Source organism: Monodelphis domestica, chromosome 6 (assembly GCF_027887165.1).
Source record: "Monodelphis domestica isolate mMonDom1 chromosome 6, mMonDom1.pri, whole genome shotgun sequence".
Classification (NCBI taxonomy): domain Eukaryota; kingdom Metazoa; phylum Chordata; class Mammalia; order Didelphimorphia; family Didelphidae; genus Monodelphis; species Monodelphis domestica.
Genome location: NC_077232.1, coordinates 137,897,403 through 137,916,880, shown reverse-complemented (window position 1 = coordinate 137,916,880; position 19,478 = coordinate 137,897,403). Strand labels below are relative to the sequence as shown.

General features: G+C 33.2%; 1 protein-coding gene across 14 annotated transcripts in view; it reads left to right on the top strand.

The window, feature by feature from the left end:
* FRYL (FRY like transcription coactivator) overlaps positions 1–19,478 on the top strand; it is a 309,155-nt gene that overhangs the window by 148,475 nt on the left and 141,202 nt on the right. For all 14 annotated transcript variants that reach the window (XM_007496478.3, XM_007496477.3, XM_056802595.1 and 11 more), the window contains 5 exons: positions 1,024–1,077; positions 6,349–6,488; positions 6,905–7,001; positions 13,218–13,297; positions 13,817–13,897. In XM_007496478.3, the coding sequence (XP_007496540.2) occupies positions 1,024–1,077; positions 6,349–6,488; positions 6,905–7,001; positions 13,218–13,297; positions 13,817–13,897 (452 nt within the window). The remainder of the gene's footprint in view (positions 1–1,023; positions 1,078–6,348; positions 6,489–6,904; positions 7,002–13,217; positions 13,298–13,816; positions 13,898–19,478) is intronic.

Genomic DNA, 19,478 nt, shown 5'->3' with positions numbered 1-19,478 from the left:
CTTGAGAAAGAGGCTAACAATCTAATAAAGATTTTTGCATATGTAATAATGAAAAATGTCTTTCCATATTAGTCATTTTGTGAAAGAGACCTTGAACAAACAAAAGTGGAGAAATAAGGTGAAATATAGAATGTCTTGGTATACATCTAGACCATCAGTTCTTTCTCTGGAAGTCTATTGAATTTTTCTTCATGAGTCCTTAAGGATTGTCTTAGATCACTGTATTGCTAAAAATAGCAGTCATTCATAAATGTTCATCATATAATATTGCTGTTACTATGTACAATGTTCTTCTGGTTCTGATTGCTTTATTTTTTATCAGTTCATATAGATTTTTCTAAAATCCTTATAATTTCTTATTGCACAGAGATATTCCATTATAATAATATACCACAACTCGTTCAGCCATTCCTTTATTGATGGACATTCCTCCAGTTTCCAGTTCTTTGCAACCATAAAAAGTGCTACTATCAATATTTTTGTATAAACAGGTCCTTTGCCTATTTAAAAAAAATTATCTTGGGAAACAGACCTAGTAGTGGTATTTCTAGATTAAAGGGTATGCACAATTTGGGGGCATAGTTCCAAATTGCTCTCTAGAATAGTTGAATCAATTCACAAATCCACCAGTAATGCATTAGTGTTTGGGTACAATTTAAATATATGATAAATTACTTTAAATGCAGAATTCCCTTTGGACATTTCTCATTTCAAACTTGCTTGTTCTTTGCTATCGAATTATTGTCTAGCGCTGCATATTCAAACGTATTTGTTGACCATTTTTGCATTTTTAAAGTTGATATTTCCTCTTTGTGTATGACATTTGGATTTCTGGCTTCAGATTTTTTATACTAGTCTGTTTACATCAGGGAAATTTTCTGTGTCCTTTATCTTATTAATGTATCTGAAAACTTTGCTTTGGAATTTAATAAAGAATAATGTCACAGTTTTCTTTATCATGAAATTGTCATTTAGTTTGTCATTACATATTTTTACTAACATTTTTTTCCCTTTACACTTTAGGAAAAATTGTTATCCAGATCTCTTCAAAGGGGTGAAGATCTTCAGTTTGACCAGGTAGGTCAATTTTTGCAATGACAATTTTCCCAAGGATAGGCTATCTAATAACATAGTGTAATTAAATTCAGTTTTTAACAAATTCCACTTATCTTAGTTTAAAATGTATATTAATTCCTGGAGTATTCTCATATACTCTTAATTGCAAAATTTCATTCTAGAGAGGACTGAATTTTTAGCAATATCTAGAGCTTCCCCTTCTTGAACTATATACATTCTTCAATTCCTGTCACTGTTCAGAATAAATGGGTGATTATTACATTTTGTTTAGCATGTCTTGTGGACATTTAATTTTTCAGATAGTATGAATTTAGTTCTCACTCTCTCCTTTCAGTAACTTTAATCTACCCTTTAGATATTTCTTTTTTTTTTCTAGTTTTCCTAAATGACAGGTAATCAGAACTATGTATCATCTCTTCCACAATAATAGATAAAATCATGTAACCATTGAAAAAGATAATAAATAAATAAATAAATTTTTGAAAAAAACAAACAAGATAAGCTATTCTATACTACTATTTTTCTATAGATTTCCTTATTTTTAACATTAAAAATGTTTTGAATTTTTTAAACAAATTATTTCTGTCCAATGAACATCACTACATAGCTGTACAAAAATTTTCCAGTGACTTCCTCATCTTGTTTTTAAAATAGTTTACTCTTAATTTTCCCTTTACTATTAAACTTCTTTAAAAATATTAGATTAGCATTCTGCTTCTACTCAGTATGCTTGTGATATCTACTTACTCTCAGAATGGACTCAGAAAATGCAAATTAATTTCAATATTTTTAAGCAAAACATAACTACAGTTTAAATCTACAGCTGAATTCAACATTCCTTATACACAATACAATTCAACTCCATATAAATTAATGCCTTTACTTAGTATATTTTATGTCATAGTCACACTGTGATTGACCACATCTTTTTCCTGGTGATATCTACCCTAAAATGACTCTTTTATGTTAGTTCTCCTATGCATCTTCGGTTACCTTCCTCATATTCTTTCTGTTGCCCTTTTGAGTTATTTGCATTTTCCAAGATCATAGTGTTCTGTGATTCAGTCTTGCAGTATCACTGTAAAAATATTAGTTTTATAGATGAGGCCAGACATTTGTAACAGTGAGCATTTTTTCATGGTAAACTGTTGGATTCAGAATCAGAGAAATCACACATAGCACACCTTGCTTATTACTATCTCCATAACCTCGAGCAAGACACTCTGGGCCTCACGTTTTCTCATCAATAAAATATAGGAGTTGGAGATGAGATGCTTATCATATTTACAGAAAACATAAAATTTAAAACTAACATTCAATGACAGAAATCCAAGCGATCTTGTAAGCTTGAATATTGGGCTAAATCTTTTGAGATGAATTATGACAGAGACAAATGGAAAAATTTAGGTTAGACATCCTTGGAGCAGCTAAATGTCTCAGTACTTCCTAGGTGTGTGACCCTGGGCAAGTCACTTAACCCTCTTTGCCTAGGCCTTACCACTTCTTTGGATTTTAAGATGGATAATAAGGATTTTTTTTAAAACTACATCCTAAGCTAATTTGATGTGTATGGTTAAATACTGGAAGATTTTGGCCACATCTATCTGTCATTACTGTGTTATAACTGCCAAGTGCTAAGTAGTTTTAGACTCTATTAGTATAGCTATTATTATTCCTAAGATTGGGAAGTCTTGCTAGGTGTTGTCTGTCTTGGTCAAATTGTACCAGGAATACTGTGTTTAGTTCTGTACTCTACATTTTAAGAATGATGTTCATAATCTGGTGGGGGAATCAAGAGGATGATAAGGCCAGGATATCACAAATAATGAGATCATTCCATAAAAGGATCAATTGAAGAAACTATACCTGTTTAACTTGTAAAAGAAAAGACTTAGGGGACACATGATCAATCCACAAGTATTTGTTAAGCTGCTGCAGGAACTATACTTAATACTGAGACTACAAAGAGACATTTCTTACTTTCAAGATTATGGTCCGTCATGGGAAACAGCATGTACTTATGCACAAAATATTTGTAAGGCAATGGGAGAGGAATAGTAGCATCAAAAAAGATCAGAAAGGTTTCATGGTGTTTAAAGTGAGCTTTGAAGGAAGCTAGAGATTCTGAGAAATCAAACAAGAAGAAATTTTTATTTAAGAGTGGGTGATAAAGCCTGTGTGAAGGCACAGATAATGAAAGGCAAGTAGGCTAATTTGGAGAGGAATATGTAATGAAAAAATAGATTGGAGCAAGATTGTGAAAGTCTTTGAATGCCAAGTAGTCAATAATAGTAAGCAAGTGGTGAGGTTTGTGTATTAGGAATGGTAGCGTGAGATGTTAAGTAGTTAGAGAAATAGTAATTACTTATGGATAAGCCAAACCAGTATAATAAAAATAACAATTCTTTCTAAAACAATTTACTTTTTCCAAACCATACCAAACAGTACCAGAAATTTTTTTTATAAAACTAGAAAGAAAAAAAACAAAATTCCTTTGAAAGAAAAATGGTCAAGTAAAATGGGAATCAATTTTTAAAAGCATGGTAGCCTGCAAGTACCAGATTTCAAATTATATTCCAAATCAGTTATCTTAAAAACAGTCTGGTACTGGCTAAGAAATAGAGTGGAATAGATTAGGTACACAATGAACCATAAATGAGTATATGCTAGTGTTTGATAAACTCAAAGATCCAAGCTTTTCAGACAAGAAGAAGTGAAATATAGTATATTTTTATTTGCATTCAGACTCCATCAGTTCTTTCTTGGATGCAGATGGCATTTTTCATTGTGAGTCATTCATCAAATAATGTTGTTTTTACCATGTACAATGTTTTTCTGGTTCTGCCCACTTCATTAGCAACAGTTCATGTAAGTTTTTACAATTTTTTTCCAAAATAATCCTGATCATTTCTTATGGTACATTAAGATTCCATTATGATCATATGCCACAATTTGTTTAGCCATTCCCCAATTGATGGACATCCCTTACCAATTCTACTTTTAAAGGAATTTTCTTCTTTAGTGAATTTCTGCTTTTTCCAATTTTTTTGGTTCTTCCTTTACTGAGCTGTTAACTCTTTTTTTCTTACATGATTCTTTTTTGTTTTCCCTTTTTTCTTTAATCTTTCTTACTTGATTTTTAAAATTCTTTTTGAGCTTCTCCAGATTTCTTTTTGGGCCTGACATCATTTCATATATTTCTTTAAGGCTTCACGTGTAGCTATTTTGCTTTTTGTTCTCTTCTGATTGTGTTTTGATATTCCCAGATAGTCTATAAATTCTCTAGAGTCAGGTCTTTTTTTTCCCCCTCATTTTTCCCACTCCATTTCATAACTTAGCTTTATGCTAAATTTGAGGTCTGCTCCTGGGGTGGAGGGAGTATTGTCCCAAAATTTTTTCTCAGGGCAGTATGGGAACAGCTGCCTGTGGGTCTGCAACTGGGGAGAGAACATGCAAGGCCTACTCCTAGCTTTCCTGAAAGATGCCTGCGCTGGACTTTATTTCCCTCTTACCCAAGTAAGACATATCTTTCTTGCCAATATTCTAAATTGTCTTGAGTGAGAAATTATTTCATCCACTTCCTTTGTTGGTTCTGCTACTCCAGAACTGGATTTGAGGCTACTAGTTGTTTGGTAGTCAATTTGGGGGGAGCTCAAGAAATTCTTAACTTGGTCCAATCATCTTGCCTGTACCCTCTCTGGGGAAAAAAAAATGTGAAGCAGTTTTTTATGATGAAGATCATTTTTCAAATACATGGAGAACTGAGTCAAATTTATAAAACTGTCAGTCTTTCTCTAATGCATCGTTGGTTGAATTGTGAACTGGTCCAACCATTCTGAAGAATAGTTTAAAACTATGCCCAAAGGACTATAAAACTGTGCATACTTTTTGATCTAGCAATATCACTACCAGACCTATACCCAAGAGAAATCAAAGAAAAAGGAAAAGGAATTACATGTGTAAATATATTTAAAGCAGCTCTTTTGGTGGTGACAAAGAATTTTAAATTGAGATGCCTGTAAGTTGGGGAATGGTTGAACAAGTTTGATTGTGGTGGAATAAGAAATGATAAGGGGGGTGACTTCAGAAAAACCTAGAAAGACATATGAACTGAAAAAAAGTGAAGTTAGAAGAACATTATACATAGTATCATCAATACTGTATTTGTGAAAAATTGGAAGTGATTAGTTCAGAAAATAGTTAATTGTAGGAATTGAGTGAACTACACTGACTTCACCTTTTGACTCAATTCTGAAGCTAGCTCAGTTCCCATTCTATTCAATGCTGGGTCTAGTCAAATTCAGTCTTGAAATTGTGGGAGTTTGGAGAAAACCTTATTGTACTGTTTGTTCCTAAGTCTTCCTAGCTGGAAAACTGGACTACCTGTACCTCCTGTTTAGAGACCCTTAACCAAGGGCTCAGTTTATTTTTACCAGAAACTATAAAATCCAAAAATTGATGTAAGGATTTTTCTCAAAATTGTACATTTCAAGCAACTTAAATGTCTCATCTAAAAACTGTTCCTTTGGTTATTTACAGATAACTGTGGGAGGAGTAGGGCACTCTTTCTGAATTCAGGAAATTGTATCTGTTCATTCTCCCCCTAAAGGCTTGTAAATCTTTCCTCCAGTTAGGAATTATATTACCTAATATATTGTTTCCTTTTAATTAATTGGCCTTATTCTATTGTTTTTCATATATTAAAGTCTGTCTCCCTTTGTATTGGGAGTCCACTGTTAAACTGAAGAAGGGGCCTGGTTCTGATTTGTTGGGTAGTTGACATGTTGTTTCCTCAGTCATTTCATCTTTTATTTGTTACATATGATGATCATCTGTAATTTAATTATTCTGATCAATGCAGTGAATCAGGACAATTGCGAAGAATTTAGGATTAAAATGCTTTCTACCTCTAGAGGGATAACTGATAGAGATTGACATGTTTTCATTTTTATTTCTTGCAACATAACTAATTTGGAAATGTATTTTGTATGATTTCACGTGTATGGATAGCATGTTTCTTGCCTTCTCAATTGGTGGTAGAGGGACAGGGAGCAGAGAAAGAATTTGGAACTCAAACATTTTTTTAAAAAATATTAAAAAGAAATTTTTTAAATAACAACTTTTTTTTTAATTAAAAGGAATAGCAGTTTGATAGTTGTGTGGGAATTGATTATAGAGGAGAAGGACTGTAAGCAGATAATTTAATGAACCGAAGTAGAGCTTTTCGTATTGTATTTTTTAGCCTGAATAGTAAATGTCTTGCCTTTCTAGTTGATAAGCTCTATGAGCTCAGTAGCAGAGCACTGTCTCCCATCCTTACTTCGCACCTTGTTTGACTGGTATAAACGCCAAAATGGAACTGAAGATGAATCATATGAATATAGACCTCGATCCAGCACAAAATCTAAGGGGTAAGTGTTTTATTTTTTAAGTCTATGAGATCCATGCTACTTATTCTTAAGAATAAGCTTACCCTCCATAAGTAATATCAACTGAGAAGTCTCTTGTATATTTTGTATAAAATAGTTGGTTGTTTTGCCACTTTGAGGGATGTTGGTGCTTAAATTCCCAGTGACACCTGGGAACCTGAATCCAACGAATTGGAATGCTCCATTTAAAGGGGCATGAGAGAATTTTCTTACTGAATTCTAGGTGCTGCTGAGGATTAAAGTTAGAACAGCTGGGGCATATGTATGGATCATATATGATGGCACTCTGTTAAACTTCCCAAACTCAATGCAATCACTGATGTGATATTTAAACAGAAATAAAAATTATTTCATTTATTTGCAATTTTTATTATATTAATTCTGAATTATTGTTTTAGGGATGAACAGCAACGTGAAAGAGATTACCTACTTGAAAGGAGGGATTTAGCTGTAGATTTCATTTTTTGTTTAGTTTTAGTAGAAGTTCTGAAACAGGTAAGCTTTCATTTTTTAAACTTGTTTAAATTTTTGCAATAAAATCCATTATCTTTTAATTGCATATTTGGAGTTTTATATATAAAAATCTATCTTTTTATATTTTGCTTGTTATATAATTGTTATCATAGTAGATGTTTGAAGTTTAGAAACCCTATATTCTTTGCTCTATCATTCTCTTTTTTCTATGTATTGCCGCTTTTAGAATAAAATCACTCCTCTACTATAATGTAGGCTGAAAGAACATATATTCATTATCTGAGATCTAAGTATAATGTGTCATTTACACACTTTTTCCTTTTCTTTTTTACCTCAACCCTTTATTTCCAGATGTCCTTTTTACTTCAACATCCTAATACTCTTTCATAATGCCTCTATGTATTCTTTAAAGATGGCATTAAAATACATTTATTGAAAGTTTAGTAATGAAATAGAAAATGACTTCACAATCTATTATTCAGTTTACTTTTTGTGGTATATTGCCAATATTGAAATCTGTTTATTTGAATGATGTTTTTTGAAAGAGTTGCTATTCAAAGAACAGTTTAATAGTTATGAACACAAACAATCTTCATTTTAAATATGCAAAAGGTTTACATTATTTAAATAGTAATGAGTATGGAAATAAACAGTGTATATAGAAGAAAAAGAATCAGGTATAACTAAATGTTTCTCAAGATGACTAACATATCATCAAGCCATAGTTGTTAATTACATTGTTCAGAATTCTTTTATCATCAAAATTCCATTACTAAATTTTAAAGGGAATATTTACATTACTAAATTTAAAAAGGAATTTTTGTAAGAGCTGTTAGGAATCAAAACAAAACTTTTTCATAAGGATTCTAGTGCCAGTTTGAGCTTGGACCTTTTTCACCTGGTTCACCTGGAATTCCAAGATACTAGAACTAATTAGGTATCTGTGATATGTGGTACCCTAGAATATTAGGTAAGGATGGTTCTGTTCATCAGTGCTCATGGGAAATGATCCCTAGTCTCTTGTGCCCCACAAAGTAGACTATTTTAATGTTTTGGTCAAATAACAACCATTGAATTCTAACCAGGAAAAAAAAAACAGGTAAAAAACCAAACATTTAGTCTGTTCTTAACAGCTCTGGTACTAATTTTCCAACTTGCCTGATAATTTATTAACTTGTTAACATTGTTACACTAGGTTCCAAATTGGTAACCTTCTTTTAATATCAATACTTTAAAGATATCCAACTCTGCTAGAGCTAAATATCATAATATATAATACTTCAAAGTATCATCCAGCTCTTAGAACTCCACTATCCTACCCAAGGTGTCATGCATTATATCCCCACAGTTTTGAAATTTATAGAGAATCAGGAGGTAGGGAGTACAATATAGATGATATATGATTTCACTTGCTCCTTTTATGGTTTCTGGTTTTTAGTAATCACATAATTCAATCCAGCTCTGTGTACTGTCTTCCCAATAACACTTTTATCTGGCACTTGAAACCACACATTGGGAAAAATCTGTCCCATTTGGGATCTTAAATGAGTAAAGGAACTATTGATGTTCTTTATTAGCTGCTAGAGCTAGAAAAACTGAATGACTAAAAAGTAAATAAAATTTTTGGGAAAGTTGTATTACAGTAATATAATGTTGTTCAACATGATTTCAAATTAAAATATTAAGAGAAATGCATAAACTTAATCTAGCTTTTTAAAAAATAATACTTTGATTCTGTATGATATGCCAAATTGAAATCAAGGAAAATTTGATTTTGATTTAACCAAGAGGGATGTCATAGAATAATTATAAGTACTCCTGCTTTATTTTTATTTAAAGTCAATACTATCACTATATAGAAGCATATTGTAGAATCAGATTTAAAAATCTTAATTAATTTCTTATGAAGAAGAAGATGTTCAAAAGAGTATAACCTTTAGGAATATAATGAAAATTCTAAAAGACTTTATAAAATATGGTAGAAAAATAAACTCTGGGGAATTATAATGGGACATAATTAAATATCCTTAGAAAAGTAGTGTTGTCATATTTGAAATATAATTAGAATAGCTTATAAATTATAGCATGAGAATTATCTCTATGAACATCATGATCTTTCAACTTTTTGTAGTCTATACTATAGACTATAGAAATTTTATATAGAAAAGACTATACTATAGAAAAACCTCCGATCTGTGGATGAATTTGGCCTCTGTCCTAATTTTATTTTTGCTATTGGAAATTTTCCAACAAGTGATATAGTTTATGACCTTGTATGAATCACTTAACTCTCTGGTTCTCATTTCCCATGTTTTTAAAATGAGGGGTTATAGTAAATTATCTTTAAATATTCTCTTTGGTTTGAAACACCCTATCTCTTGCCAAATCTTATTTTTTCTAATTTTACAACATATCTTGTATAGGTTCCCTTCTCTGTAGTCAGATGGTTATATCCCTATTTTAAGCTCTCTTTAATTCTCACTTGGTCTATTGTAATATTCTTTTCACTGTCTTCCCTTTCTCAAGTCTTTCCTTATTCCAATTTACTTTATATTCAGCTTCCATGTTGGTATTTCTAAGGTATAAATGTGACTATCACACCACCCTGCTTAAATGACTGCCTGTTACTTACCTCTAGGATTAAATGTAAAGTCCTTTATTTGGCATTACCTTTTCAGTCTCCTTAATACTTATAAACTCTCTGTTTTAACTATACCTGACTATTTGCAGTTGCTTAAATCTGACACCCAATTTCCTGTCTCTACATTTGTCTTGATTTTCTCATCTCTGAAGTATTTTTCCCCCTCATTTACACCCCTGGTTTCCCTGGCTTCTTTCATGACTCATCTCGAATCTCATCTTCTTTTTGAGGTCTTTCCTGGTCCTCTCCATTGCTAATATTTCCCTCTGATATTGGAAGAGGGAGAGGGAAAAGATAGATCTATGTGGTTGATTGCAGTAAAGTATCAATAAGGTGTATGGCTTATCTTTTTAGTGGATTTGCTGGATCGTATTGTTTGAAATAAAATGCAGCATTTTTAGAGTGAGTGAGTCAAATGCAAAATTTGTCATAATTTTTGAAGGCCGAATTTGATCCTTCATGTTCCACATGACTTCTCCCCTCTCTATACCTAGCCAAGCTGCTCCTCAGACTAGAGACCTAACAGACATATCTTCTATCTTTTTAGAAGTTTTTAGCTTTGTGTGGGGCCTACCACAATTTGCAATTTGCCAATGTAGTTTTTATGGATGCAGTCCTCTCCATAAAGTTTAGGATTTTAGTGAAGTCCTGTAGATCACTGCCTTTTAAAGTGGCAATTTCTAGGATTAATACTCTAGAAACTCAAAAGGAGATGATTCAGCCTCTGGTCCTGATCTGTTCCAAGAAAAACTACTAAAGGATAGTTGTACGGCTATATGGTTTATAAAATACTCTTACATGCATAGCTCATTTGTATCCTCATATAAGGATCAAATGATCCTTATAACTTGTACAGAATTTCAAAATTGAACCTTAGAGATTATCTAATCCAGTTTATATCTGAATTATTCCATCTATAACATGTCTGACCACTGATAACCCACGTTTTACTGAAAGACCTCCTGTAAGAGGCAAATGACTCCTCAAGCAGCATGTTGTACATGTCAGGAGCTCTTAGTTTAGGGGAAAGATATTAGCAAGTAGGTGTCTGGATAAAAAGGAACAGGTGACTATAACCAAGTTAGACTTTAAGCCTTTGACTAGGTTGCATTTAAATGATTATTTTAAAAATTAAATCAACATTGAATTGAGTAGTTGTTTTTCAGTACCTTAAAGACAAGAAACAAAAGTTAAGGACAAAGGATACTCTTCCCTTTATATGAACCAATTCCTCAGAGATCAATATTATGAATGTTCTTTTAAAAATATCTTTACAAAAGACTAGAGAGAGTTTTGCACATTGTAAAATAAGTCTGCTGTTAAGTTTGCTGATTGCATTTAAAACTTATGTGTAATTAAAAGTCAACATGATGGGGATAGACTCCAGAAAACTTCACAAGTCTTTGCAAATAAGTGGAAAAGCAACTTGCAGGTAAAATTCATTATCTGTTAAGCATATGGTTAATATATTTATGTAGTACTAATCCAAACTCTAAAATAAAAGACTCAGAGCTGTCATTTAGAAACCAGGCTTGGGAAGTAGGAGTCATTGTAGATTATTCCCAGTGTTCTGTTGAAATAGCCAAAATAAAAAATGATGAACAATATGAAGAAATGTATTAGAAGCAAAACAGAAGGCATGTACTTAATACTTGTATAAAATTGGAATGCATTCATACCTGAATACTCTGTGAAGTTTTTGTTTGCCTTACCTCAAGAAAAGTACTATGATATCTAGAGATTGTAAGTATAATTTTAGGGTTATAACCTAATCTAAGTTAATTTTGGTCACCAAGGAATATCCCCCAAAAAATACCCAAGTCAGCTGGAAATTTATGGTGATTTTAATTAATATAGAGGAAAAAAAATTAAGGAAAAGGGAGAGGGAAAAGGTGTAGGATTTCTCCAGCCTGGCCTGTGCCAGGGGGAGTTCAAAGTCCTCCGCCACAAGGTTTCTGAAGAAGATTAGAGGCTTCTAAGTGTATAGTGTTTGGAAGGTAAAGGAGAAAGGAATCAGCCTAAATTCCAAGAGACCTCAGCCAAGATGCCTCACCAAAACTAGCTACTTAGCTTCTCCCAGTATAGTATCAAGGAAAACTCACCACCAAACTGGACAATAGCTGCCCCCATGCCAAGATGCCAGAACACTTAGCACTCTGCCAGCCAGAGCCAGCTCACCCACGCTGCCGCCACGCCAAGATACTGAAACGCTTAGCACTCTGCCAGCCAGAGCCAGCTCTCCAGGGAAAGAGGCCAGAGAGAGGAAGTGATGGGAAATATATAGACGGTTTTACTTTTCTGCGTTTCACATGTACCAATGATATCTTAGGCTTGACTTAGGACAGCCGAGGGGTCTATCAGTTGTTTCTGATTTGTCATTTGCTAGCACATGACTGTCATAGGCCATCCTCATAGATACTTAGTCCTTAATGTCTATTCCTGATTTTATTAGACTAAGTAGGGTGGATAATCTAAAACTCACAATTTCCTGATTTTTGTTAGACTAAGTAGGGTGGAGTAATCTAAAGTTCACAAGAATGTTTAGAAAATGGTCATTTGAATAATCAGAAAGATCATGGGATTCTTTAGTCTGGAAACATGAAGCCTGAAGTAGATGAGATTTCAAATGTATCAAATCATAAGCCATAAAAGGAACAATTACTTGTTACCAAAATTGCATAGTATTAGAATAAGGAGAAATGTGTTTAAGATAGGCTTAGGACAAATTAGTAAAAGTAATACTTTTAGTTATCATGCAGTGAACTTAAGAAAATCACTACCAGAAGTGCCAGTACTTGCAATAAATGTAAATGGATTAAAATATGGATAAGCTGACATTTACACTATGTCTTGAGAAATTGCTCAGTACTTTACACACAATAATCTCTTTTTATACTCAGGACAATCCTGGGAAGTGTAAGTACTTCCCATATAATTATTTCCCTTTCACAGAAGCTGAAGCAGGATTAGCAAATCTAAGTGATTTCCCCTTAGTCACATAAGGAGTAAGTAGAAGAGTCAGGATGAGGCAACCATTTCCAGCACTTCATTCATTATGCTACATAGCTTTGGGAGTGGCTCCTAGAAAGTAAATATTGTTTCATTCAACTCTAACCTTAATTATCCCATTGGCAACTTTCCTACTTTGTAAGCACTTGATTTCCTGATTGATTCTACGTAAACTAACATTAGGAAAGACCACAGGGATCTTATCTTACAACCAGGCTCTTTGGGCTATATTGTAGTTAATGAAATACCAGTCTAAATAGACTCTATATAATAAAACGTGGAATCCTTATATTCTCATATGAGTGACATTGAAATAAGTTGGTTATTTTTTTTAGCTTTCCTAATGATAGTATTTAAATGCATAGCACTTGGGTGCTTTTTTTTTTTTAAGAACCCTGACTTCAGTTTAAAGTTAAACCAGTAAGAACATAATGAATAAAAAATAATGCACAAATTAATCATCAAGTACATGGTATAGTTTCTAATGGAATATTTCAGTTAAATTATCATAAAAATATTAGAAATAATCGAGTGAACAAATTATTAGGCTATTTTATTTATTGAATTCAATGCTTTCTTCACTCTAGATTCCTGTTCATCCAGTTCCAGATCCCTTAGTTCATGAAGTTTTAAACTTGGCTTTTAAGCACTTTAAACATAAGGAAGGGTAAGTCAAATGTTCATCTCAGTGTTGATGTTCTTATCATTTTGAGTTTGGACAGTATTTGTATATTAGAATCTTTGTTTTAGAAATTTAAGTTTTGGTCCAAAAAACTTGTTGAACACACATTTACAGAAAATATTTTATAAAGAATTTACAATAAAAGGGGAAAGATACCTCAATAGAAAAGAGACTTGCTTCAGAACTAAGTTGTAGAGGTAAAAAAAATAATACATATTGTTATTCTAATCTTTAGTTTGGGGTATCTTACCAACTTTTACTCTTACTCCCATCCTAGAAGAGAATTTGAAATTGATTTGGGGTTCAGTTTTTAAAATGACAAATTTAAAGTGTTCTTTATTATTATTCCAAGAGAAAAGTATTTTTAAAAAATTGCTTCTTTTTTTTTTAACAATTTTAGTTGAGTTTTCAAAAAAGTAGGAATGAGGAGGAAATTGTGCTATATGTAAGTAAAATTATATAATGTATATTTTTATTATTTTCTTATATGTTCAATTACTTTAGGTATTCAGGAACCAACACTGGGAATGTGCATATTATTGCAGATTTATATGCAGAAGTCATAGGGGTTCTTGCTCAATCAAAGTAAGTTTTTTAATTACTTTGTTTTTGTCTTCATTCAATTTTTAGATTTTTTTGCTCTTTTCAGTAAATATTATTAATACTTATATCATGTAGATCCTGAATTTTTCCGTAGTAGAATAAATCAGTATGAAGCCCATCCTTTTTACTACTTGACCTTTCCATTTATTAGATTATATGTAAATATTACCCATACAGAATAAATTTCTAACCACCTTTGTCTTTTTGCTTTGAGTAATTGCTGGTATCTATCCATCGGAAAGCAAGAATAGCCATATAGATATATATTAAAGAGTCTGTCTTATACCTGAACAATTGTGTAAAAAATGTTACACAGTTTTCTTTTTAAAAAACCTTTAATGATCTGGTAATTATTTTTATAATTTTCCAGTGAAATCTGAAATGTTTTTGAGTCATGATTGTAGTGAACTGAGTCAAATAAAAAAAATTTCTAAGTTGCTTTTATTTGGTCTGATAACTAAGAACTTTAACTAAAGTACATTGAAAGACTATGAAAGATAAAGGGAAGACTAGGGTTCACTTTCAGCCCATATTCTTCATTAGAGAATCATCATCATCATTGTAATTAATAGCAGCAATAAATTTGTATTCAGCATCTGCCTGTACTATTTTGAGGCAAGTCCATGGTAAGTAAAGGAATCACAGGGAAATCAATAGACAGAAAAAGAAGACATCAACCTAAACTTCCTTGGACTAGTTTTTGTTTTTTAAAAGATCTGCCAATTTCAAATAATCCCTGTAAAATTCTGAAGAATATAAACAAAAGAATTCTTTTTATTTTTATTTGGTCATTTCCAAACATTATTCATTGGAAACAAAGATAATTTTTTTTTCTTCCCTCTCCACCCTCCCACCACCTCTCCCATAGCCCACACGCAATTCCACTGGGTATCACATGTGTTCTTGATTCAAACCCATTTCCATGTTGTTGGTATTTGCATTAGAATATTCATTCAGAGTCTCTCCTCAGTCATATCCCCTCCACCCCTGTAGTCAAGCAGTTGCTTTTCATCGGTGTTTTTTTCTCCCATAGTTTATCTTATGTTTGTGGATAGTGTTTTTTAGATCCCTACAGATTGTTCAGGGACATTGCATTGCCACTAATGGAGAAGTCCATTACCTTCGATTATACCACAATGTATCAGTCTCTGTGTACAATGTTTTCCTGGTTCTGCTCCTCTCACTCTGCATCACTTCCTGGAGGTTGTTCCAGTCTCCATGGAATTCCTCCACTTTATTATTCCTTTTAGCACAATAGTATTCCATCACCAACATATACCACAATTTGTTCAGCCATTCCCCAATTGAAGGGCATCTCCTCATTTTCCAATTTTTGGCCACCACAAAGAGCGCAGCTATGAATATTCTTGTACAAGTCTTTTTCCTTATTATCTCTTTGGGGTACAAGCCCAGCAGTGCTATGGCTGGATCAAAGGGCAGACAGTCTTTTATCGCCCTTTGGGCATAGTTCCAAATTGCCCTCCAGAATGGTTGGATCAATTCACAACTCCACCAACAATGAATTAATGTCCCTACTTTGCCACATCCCCTCCAGCATTCCTTACTTTCCATAGCTGTTATGTTAACCAATCTGCTAGGTGTGAGGTGATACCTCAGAGTTGTTTTGATTTGCATCTCTCTGATTATAAGAGATGTAGAACACTTTTTCATGTGCTTATTAATAGTTTTGATTTCTTTGGCTGAGAACTGCCTGTTCATGTCCCTTGCCCATTTATCAATTGGAGAATGGCTTGATTTTTTGTACAATTGATTTAGCTCTTTGTAAATTTGAGTAATTAAACCTTTGTCAGAGGTTTTTATGAAGATTGTTTCCCAATTTGTTGCTACCCTTCTGATTTTAGTTACATTGGTTTTGTTTGTACAAAAACTTTTTAATTTGATGTAGTCAAAATAATTTATTTTACATTTTGTGACTCTTTCTAAGTCTTGCTTGGTTTTAAAATCTTTCCCTTCCCAAAGGTCTGACATGTATACTATTCTGTGTTCACCTAATTTACTTATAGTTTCCTTCTTTATGTTCAAGTCATTCACCCGTTCTGAATTTATCTTGGTGTAGGGTGTGAGGTGTTAATCAAAACCTAATCTCTCCCACACTGTCTTCCAATTTTCCCAGCAGTTTTTATCAAATAATGGATTTTTGTCCCAAAAGCTGAGGTCTTTGGGTTTGCCATAAACTGTCTTGCTGAGATCATTTACGCCAAGTCTATTCCACTGATCCTCCTTTCTGTCTCTTAGCCAGTAACAAATAAAAAAATTATTCTTAAAAAAACATAGCTAATTAATATTTTTACAGCTACCAGTGATTTATACGTCTCATTTGTGATATAATTTTTATAGCACAACAGAATAGTAAGGCTAATGTCTACCTTGAGGACCTACTTCTTATGTAGTAAGCCTATCTTTTACAGAATAAATATAAATGATTGTTGAAGTCTGATTATTGTGAGAGATAATGTGATAAAATGGTGAGAGTCAGTCTGGAAATCAGGAAGATCTGAATTCAGTCCTACTATCTATATACTATAGGCCCATACATTAATCAGTGCTGGCTTATCAATCAGGTATGTTACCATGTATAAGTTATAAATTTTGACTTTTCTCAGAAAACTTCATAAAATTACACGAAAATATGTTCCAATATTCATGTGTCTTTATTTGGAGTTCCATACACTAGTGAAATTGCCCATCTGGCTTCAAAACAGTAATAGTTGTTTCATTCTTACTTGTGGGACAAACATCATAGCCATGAGTCATCTCACTACACATATTTCACAAGAAATATATTCCCTCATAATATTGTTTCTTTGGGAAAAGGTGATTTACCTTATAGTATTTTGCTCTATGAAATGAATTTCAGAGGAGCATATTTGCTGGCAATTGGGGATGGACTAGATTTCATCCTCTAAGAATTGCTCTCATTGAAAATGTTGGGTTGATTTCCTGTCTTCTGTCTAGTAAAAATTTAAAATATATTCTTTTCAGCTTATATTTATAAGGGTAATTTAGGGTCATGACCTAATCTATATTTAATTTTTGGTCATCAGGGGATATCCCAAATAAAATTCCCAAGTCAGTTTGGAAATCTGTGGTGGTTTAATCAATATAGAGGGAAGAAATCAAGGAGAAGAGAGAAGGAAAGGGTATAGGATTTCTCCTGCCTGGCCTGTGCCAGGGGGAGTTCAAAGTTCTCCGCCACAAGGTTTCTGAAGAAGATTAGAGGCTTCTAAGTATATAGTGTTTGGAAGGTAAAGGAGAAAGGAATCAGCCTAAACTCCAAGAGACCTCAGCTAAGATGCCTCACCAGATCTAGCTACTTAGCTTCTCCCAGTATAGTATCAAGTAAAACTCACCACCAAACCGAACAATAGCTGCCGCCATGCCAAGATGCAGGAATGCTTAGCACTCTGCCAGCCAGAGCCAGCTCTCCAGGGAAAGAGGCCAGAGAGAGGAAGTGACGCGAAATATATAAATGGTTTTACATTACTTTCCTGTGTCTCACCTGTACCAATGTTGGCTTAAGCTTGACTAAGACAGCCGAGGGGTCTGTCAGCTATTTCTGATTTGTCATTTGCTAGCACATGTCTATCATAGGCCATCCTCCTAGATACTTAATCCTTAAGTTTGGGTGTAGACATTCCTGATTTTGTTAGACTAAGTAGGGTGGAGTAATCTAAAGTTCACATATTAATAAAAGAATGTGTTCTTTTACCCTGAGAAGTGAGGTGACTTTTAGAAAGTGCATGTCATTTGATGTCACATAAATTAACCAGATAGTATTTCCTCTGACAATTTTTCAATTGGATTAGTTACTCAGATCCATTAGACAAACATTTATTAGTTGTTGAATTACAAAGAAAAGTATTGAAGGTTTATAGCTAGGCTGCTATGTGTCTTTTTTGGAAGGCATAACTGAATAATTTACTTGTAATGTCCTCCTTTTATTATTTGACTTTCTTTTAGTTCTAGTTATTCTCCAATATAGTGTATGGCAAATGCAAAATTATGTTAATCCATAAGTCAACACTATATATTTATAAGTGGTTTGTATTATATTCTTAGTGTACACTAAGATTCTAGCTTCAGAAAGTGGTTACTTAATTATATGATCATAAAATCAGTCACTTAATATTAATTCATAAGATAGCATAAGAAAATATGGGTTCAAACCCTGTCTCTGACACATTAGCTCCCTTATATTGGGAATAGACACCTAATACTTATCATGGTCAGGTCACTGAACCTCTCAATGCCCTTTATATGTCTTAAGACTGTAAAGCAGAAAGAGTTCTCCCCACACACGAATTCCTAAGTGTGGATAAGTTGTTTTATTTTTCATTTTTTCCCTCATTGTTACAGATTCTTGTTTTTCTCTTCCTTCCTCCTTCCTGAATTTGACAAGCAATTTCACTGGGTTATACATATATTATCTCTCAAAACCCATTTCCATATTTTTGCAATAGAGTAATCTTTTAAAACCAAAACCCCAAATCATATACCCATGTAAATAAGTGAAAAATCACATGTTTTCTTCTGGTTTTCTACTTCCACAGTTCTTTGTCACAATGTAGATAGCATTCTTTGTTATAAGTTGCACAAAATTGTCCTGGATCATTGCATTGCTTTTAGTAGAAAAATCAATCACATTTGATCATCTCACAGTGTTTCAGTTATGGTGTCTCCTGGTTCTGCTCATTTCACTCCGTATCAATTCATGGAGGTCTTTCCAGTTCTTAAAGAAATCCATTGATTCATTGATTCATCATTCCATATAGCACAATAGTATTCCAAATTATTCAAGGTTTAGGATAAGCACTGGTCACACAAAATAAAAGTGAAGAATAATTGCTGGCTTAGAACCTGTATGCTTCTAGGAGAAGAGGGGTGCTGAGGATATAATATTTATATAAAGAATTTAATTAATGATCAACTGAGAAGGTTGTTTGAATTAAAAATGAAATAATTCAGTAGAGACTTTCTATAGGAGGTGTGTCCTGAATTCTTCCTTGAAGAAAGTTATGGATTCTAAAAAGTAGATATATGGAAGGACTATAGTAATGGCATGTTAGATAGCCTTTTTAAAGATACACTGAAGAAGATAGAATGCTTGATTTAATGAACAGCAATTTGGCTGAAGGCTAGATTGTTTGTGGGGAATGTAATATGGAAAGTTGGGGTAAAACCATATTGAGACTGGGTCTTAAACACCAAGATGAGTTTGTATTTTACCCTCAATGGAATAAGCAACCATTGTGCTTAAGAAGATCATCTTAGTAATTGTGTGTACAATGGTTTGTCAAGGGCAGACACTAGTTAAAAGACCCTGTTGTATATAGCCTAGTGAGGATACATGCAAGCTGATAAGCATCTGATGCAGATGATTTATATAAGTGGAACTAAGGGGAGAGATGGAAAAGAGGCTATGGAAGTAGAATTGGTATGACTAGGCAGTGGATTTGATTTGGGTGTATGGGAGAATGAAGAGTCCGAGCATTAGTGTGGGTTGGGAACTTGTGTGATTGGATCGTGGTGGGGCCCTCCCTCA